The sequence below is a fragment of the Apis dorsata genome, unplaced genomic scaffold (assembly GCF_000469605.1).
Source record: "Apis dorsata unplaced genomic scaffold, Apis dorsata 1.3 scaffold_326, whole genome shotgun sequence".
NCBI lineage: Eukaryota > Metazoa > Arthropoda > Insecta > Hymenoptera > Apidae > Apis > Apis dorsata.
In genome coordinates, this window is record NW_006263594.1 from 592473 (window position 1) to 599170 (window position 6698).

Consider the following 6698-nt stretch of genomic DNA (forward strand, 5'->3'; position numbering starts at 1 on the left):
GAGACCAGGGTCATAGCAGGTAATCGTGTCAAAGCACGATATGTTCATAAACTAGCTAATCGTTGATCACCATGAGAGTCGTGATACCCCAAAATTAAAAGATTTAGAGAATTATTAGCTGCAAAATTGTTGGGATTATCCGAAAATACAACGAAAGCTTGTCAAAATCTTCAACGGAGTCAACATAATATCGCCGTTCGGAAAAATAATTATATAAATATTAGACTGCATGCAAATTATGTTATTTGGATAAAAAACGATATATGGACTGATCAAACGCACGAAGGAATTTAAAAAAGACAAAAACTTTTTGTCCAAATTGTCTGGATCAACCTCAGCTTTGTATAGAATGTTTTAAAATTTAATAGTTAACAATTTAATAATTTCATTACACTCTGCAGAATATCTTTCCAAATGCCTATGAAGATCATTCATAAATAGTTAAATAGTTAAAAAACCCGAATATGGGTGACGTGGCCCAATGAGAACTTTTGCTGTTTTTTTAATAAATTATTTTTTTATTATTTTTATAATAATTTAATAGTTTTATTATCCTGCAGAATATCTTTCCAAATGCCTATAAAGATCGTTCATAAATAATCAAATATTCAAAAAACCCAAATATGGATGGTCCAATGAGACTTTTGCTGTCACGAAGAAATTTAAAAAAGACAACTTTTTGTCCAAATTGTCCGGATTTCTATAGAACGTTTAAAATTCAAAATAATTTTTTTAATAAATTATTTTTTTATTATTTTTATAACAATTTAATAGTTTCATTACACCTTGCAGAATATCTTTCCAAATGTCTACAAAGATCATTCATAAATAGTCAAAAATAGGTGACATGGCCCAATGAGAACTTTTGCTGTTACGAAGAAATTTAAAAAAGACAACTTTTTGTCCAAATTATCCGAATTGTCCGGATTGTCAATCTCAACTTTCTATAGAACGTTTTAAAATTTTACATTCAAAATAATTTTTTTAATAAATTATTTATTAAATTATTTAATTATATAAATTATTATATATTTATATATTTAATTATATAAATTATTTATTAAACTTATTATTTTTATAACAATTTAATAGTTTTATTATCCTACAGAATATCTTTCCAAATGCCTACAAAGATCGTTCATAAATAATGAAATAAGCGAATATGGGTGACGCGGCAGTCAACGTGTTAAATCGAGCATTTCTCAACTTTTCAGATGCATAACGAAGAATCTCGAGTACTTCAACAAAAAGTTGACGGATACGAAACCGATGTTTCAAGTGGACGCTGTCCTGATAGCCTCCGAGGTGGTCCTGAGACCTTCCCCGACCGAAATCTACAACATCATATTGCAGAACGAAAGAAATCTCTTGGAACAGTTGAAATTGTTCCCCAGATGGATGAACGGCAGTTGCTTGGAATGCAAACCGCAAACAAAGACCGAAAACGACACGTTCGTGAACTTCACGTTCTTCGAGGATTTGATGAGCATTCAGGTGAGCCAATTGGAATTCTCTCTCTTTAGGAAAGAAGATTTAAGGGTCGATCCTCTTCAGATAGTGAACGACACGATATTAACGATTCAAAGGACGGCCCATAAATTGGCGTTGGAAGCGTGGAATTATCTGCAAAGGTGGAAGAAGTACAGCACTCTGTGGTCGTTCGACAAGAATCTCGCAGCCGAGAAGTACGCGGCCACCCAGCCAACCCTCCACCAATACGACGAGAAATTCTCCTTCTACAGCAACATCCTCGAGGAGCTGATGGAGATGAAGTCCACCTACGGCCTCTATTCCATAAGGTTCGTGATCATTAGGGGGTCATTAGGGTGTCGATCGACATATCTCGTCCTGATTATTGTATCTTGAGATTGGGATCCACTGTCTCGCGGATTTTCAGCGAGCATGGCACTTGACGAGGACCGCAATGGTCTTTCGAGTCAAAATTGCTAGTTCTAATTTAAAAGTAATCTAAAAATTGCAGACGGTAGCATTATTATTGTAGTTCGCGCTATCATCTTTTTTTTAAAGCAATGAAGCACGATATGCTTCCTTTGATTATTTGAATGGTGTAGAAAAATGTTTTAAAAGAGTACGTGTGACGATTGAAATCGATGTCGTATATAATGGTTAATAGATAAGCCTGCATGTTATATATATAAAGATAAAAGTCAATCAAAGTGATTTTTAGCGTGATGCTAGGAAAGAAATTTATGGGACATTCTAATATAACGCGATAAATCAAACATCGTGTATTGATTTCGTATCAAAGAAAAAAAGAAAGAAAGAAACTTATGGGACATCCTAATAAATCCCAACAATTTTGGAAAGAGGGAATAACGAGACTTCTTTGTTGATTATCGTGTAATATATGAATTATTTTGCTCTATCATCTTCTTCCATTTTGTATTAAAAAAAAAAAAAAAAAAAAATAAACTTACTATACCTTAATATAATACGATAAATCAACTTTAAAACAATATCGTGTATTGATTTCGTATCAAAAAAAAAAAAAAAGAAAATAAAAAATTTATGAGATACTAATATAACGTGATAAATCAACTTTAAACAACAAACATTGTGTATTCATTTCGTATCAAAAAAAAAAAAAAGAAAAAATTTATGAGACATCCTAATAAACCTCAACAATTTTGAAAAAAGAAAATAACGAGGCTTCCTTGTTAATTATCGCGTAATATATAAATCGTTCTATCGCCTTCTTCCATTTCGTATCAAAAAAAAAAAAAAAAAAAAGAAAAGGAAGAAACTTATGGAATACTCTAATAAATCCCAATATCGTGTATTCATTTCGTATTATTAAAAAAAAAAGAAAAAAACTTATGAGATATTTTAAGAAACCCCAATAATTTTAGAAAAAGGGTATAATGAGACTTCCTGAAAGATGGAAGAAAATGATAGAACAGAACGATTCATATATAACGTGATAAATTAACTTTAAACAATAAACATCGTATATTGATTTCGTATCAAAAAAAAAAAATAGAAAGAAACTTATGGGGCACCCTAATAAATCTCAATATCGTATTCATTTGGTATTATTAAAAAAAAAAAAAAAAAAAAAACTTATGAGATACTCTAATAAATCTCAACAATTTTGGAAAAAGAAAATAACGAAGCTTTCTGAGAGATGGAAAAAAGTGATAGAGCAAAACGATTTATATATAACATGATAAATCAACTTTAAACAACAAACATCGTATATTGATTTCGTATCAAAAAAAAAAAAAAAAAAATAGAAAGAAATTTACGGGACACTCTAATATAATACGATAAATCAACTTTAAACAACAAACATCGTGTATTCATTTCAAAAAGAAAAAAAAAAAAAAGAAACTTATGAGACACCTTAATAAATCCCAAGAGAGATGGAAAAAGGTGATAAAACAGAACGATTTATATATAACGTAATAAAAAACCGTAATTAAAATCAACTTTAAACAATGAACATCGTATATTGATTTCGTATCAAAAAAAAAAAGAAAGAAACTTATGGGATACCTTAAATTCCAATAAGAGAGAAAAGATGATAGAGCAGAACGATTCATATATAACGCAATAAAAAAAAACGTTTTAAATTAAAATCAACTTTAAACAACATCAACATCGTGTATTGATTTCGTATCAAAAAAAAAAAAAAAAGAAAGAAAGAAAGAAACTTATGAAACACCCTAACATATATCACCACCTAATATATTGGAAAAAAACGAAACTCGAAGTTCGAATTTCCAATTCCCAATAGCATCAACCTGAGCTCCCTCCTCCTTAGTATCGAGCAACACGCGATAGAATGGAAACAAGTGCTAGGTAATTACCTTCTGATGCGGACGAACAACGAGATGAACGAGTTGCACGTGATAATGGACGGGTTGCGGGCCGAGGTCGAGTTGGTGATCACCGGTCTTAGCCGGTTCACGTCCGTCATGCAGGCGATCGCAGACATAAAGAAGATGGCCATTCAAGCGGAAGTTTGCTACACCACGTGCCAGGTTCGAAGGGGCGGGGAGGGAAAATGAAAATGAACGAACCTTCCCCTCCAAGTCGTCGCTCGCTATCCTTAATCTTTCTTTCGTCCCAGGAAACCTTTCTAGCATTTCGCAGCCACGATATATCGTTCCCCGAGGACGACGAGCGAGCTGCATACGATCTGCAACGCGACTGGGAATCCCTGTATCTGGGCGCCTTGTACAGAGCATCCACCCTCGAGAGCACCTCCGACAGATTTTCGGGGATGACGCAGGACCAGATATACGACTTCGTTAAGGAGCTCGAGGAATTCGCTAAGAATTTCGAGGCCTACGGGCCTGGAAGCGTGGGCGACGATCTGGAGCTTGGATTGGTCAAGATGGAGGTGAGTGAGAGAATGTTTTTCAAGTTTCAACTTGACGCTTTTGATTGTTGAAATTGATGAGAGGTAAGTGGTTTGATGGTAAGGATAAGGTGATGAAAGGGAAAATTTGATGGTTGACGCATTGGGTAATATATTGGAGATATCTCGTTTCAATGTTTCGACGACTCGAGGAATTAAAAAACATTCGAAGTAATAATTGGGAAGACGAAATTCCCGACAAAAGAATGTAAAGTCTGTTCGAATGTGTCGAATGGAAGAAGGAAACAAAACCAGATGTAATTGCAGAAAACGAAAGAAGAATGCTTCATTCTTATTCCTTATTCGAGTTTGTAAAGTAAATAATAATTAATCGATTTAATTTTATTTATATAACAAATAATAGTTAAAAAAAGCCTATATAAAAAATAGATGTATAGGAAATATATAGCAGTATTTAAGAATACTTTATAAACATGAATTAAAAAGTGCATATATGATATACTCTTTTTAAAGTGCCCGCGTTGAGCAAGCAATAAGCGCCGTACGCAATGTGTTAATTTCGATAATTTATCGTTCGAAACGTAATATAGTTTTTTTCGATCGTAAATAATGGGCAGGATCGCACGGATCGTAATAGGTACGAATAAACGTTATTCGAGTATTTTTTAATAGACGATTACTTTAAATAACCTTGCTCGAAATTTTAATTTCAATTAGTTACTTTTCCAACGGGTCTTGACATTCCGATTAGAACCGATTCATCTTTCGATTCGACTCGAATGGATGAGTGGCAGGAAATTGGCGAAAGCAGCCATTCGTCGTGGCTGCCGTTCTTTTTATTGACGACCACATTTCAAAAATCTTCCGGAATTTCTAATCTAATCTCTCGTTTTTAGAAACTAATGCGAGAATCTAGCTCGTATACACGACGAGGATTTAATAGTTGAAGTTATTAATAAATTTATTTTGATAATTTGTTGAGACGTAATAATAATTGCGAATAATTGTATTGTGAAACGATCGAGAGGTTATACGAAGAAAGAATCAACTACAATAGCTACGAATAAATGTTATTCGAGCATTAATTAAGCAACTTTGTTCGAAATTTTTAATTTTTATTTAATATAGTTAAAGATTTAATAATTGAAGTTATGAATAAATTTCCTTTGATTATTTATTGTTCGAGACATAATCGCGAATAATTGTACCGTGAAACAATTGAGAGGTTATATGAAGAAAGAATCTATTATAATAGCTACGAATAAATGTTATTCGAACATTAATTAAGCAACTTTATTCGAAATTTTTAATTTTTACTTAATATAGTTAAAGATTTAATAATTGAAGTTATGAATAAATTTCCTTTGATAATTTATTGTTCGAGACGTAATAATCGCGAATAATTGTACCATGAAACGATTGAGAGGTTATACGAAGAGAGAATCTACTATAACAGCTATGAACAAATGTTATTCGATTTTAATTAAGCAATTACTTAAAGCAACTTTATTCGAAATTTTTAATTTTTACTTTTACTTTTTCAACGAGTTAATAACCAATTCTAAAATTCTTAAAACTAGTTAAAATAAAAAAATAAATTCTTAAAGTTATAATTTTAAATTCTCTTTTTAAAGATTTGAACAAAATATAATATAGCGTATAAACCAAGAATGCTTAATTGATCGGTCACATTTCAAGTTGTCACATGTTAAGAATTATTCTATAAATTTATTAAGAAGCATTTAAATTCCAATTTTATGTAATAACATCTCGAAACATTTGTTTTAATTTAACTCGTGATAGATTGTATTAAATTTTTTTTTTGTTAAATTAAACTTAAAATTAAGTATAATTAAAAATTCGTGTTGTAATTCAACTTTTTTATATATATTCATCCACGTCGTTCCACGCAACGTTCTCCTTTTCATTTTATCGCTTATTTTTTTTATTTTTCTATTCTCCTTATCTTTTTATTTTTATATTTGATTTCCAAGATTGTACAGAGAAGAGAATTTCATAAATAAAATCGTTGCTCGGATTAATTTACGCTCCTTCCTTCGTTTAAACGTTCCAAAAATCGTAGCAATCCAAGGATAATTTCTCGATTTGTCCAGGAATACGGGAAATTGATCGCGAAGCACGACGAGACGCACCGGAACCTGGTCAATTCCGAGATACTGTTCGATCTTCCGGCTACGGATTACTCGGTCTTCCTGAAACTGAAGAAGGATTACAACGGGATGGAGATGTTGTTCGAACTGTACAAGGAGCAGAAGGAGATGAGGGGCGTTTGGGCGCAGACCCTCTGGGCGGACCTGAACCCCCAACAGTTGATCGACGGTATGGACTATTT

General features: G+C 32.3%; 1 protein-coding gene across 1 annotated transcript in view; it reads left to right on the forward strand.

Annotated features, from left to right (window-relative positions):
* Positions 1-6698, forward strand: part of LOC102679379 (dynein heavy chain 10, axonemal) — a 39587-nt gene that overhangs the window by 17547 nt on the left and 15342 nt on the right. The window contains exons 15-19 of the mRNA XM_031511491.1: positions 1215-1494; positions 1555-1799; positions 3758-4004; positions 4094-4366; positions 6460-6696. Of these exons, the coding sequence (XP_031367351.1) occupies positions 1215-1494; positions 1555-1799; positions 3758-4004; positions 4094-4366; positions 6460-6696 (1282 nt within the window). The remainder of the gene's footprint in view (positions 1-1214; positions 1495-1554; positions 1800-3757; positions 4005-4093; positions 4367-6459; positions 6697-6698) is intronic.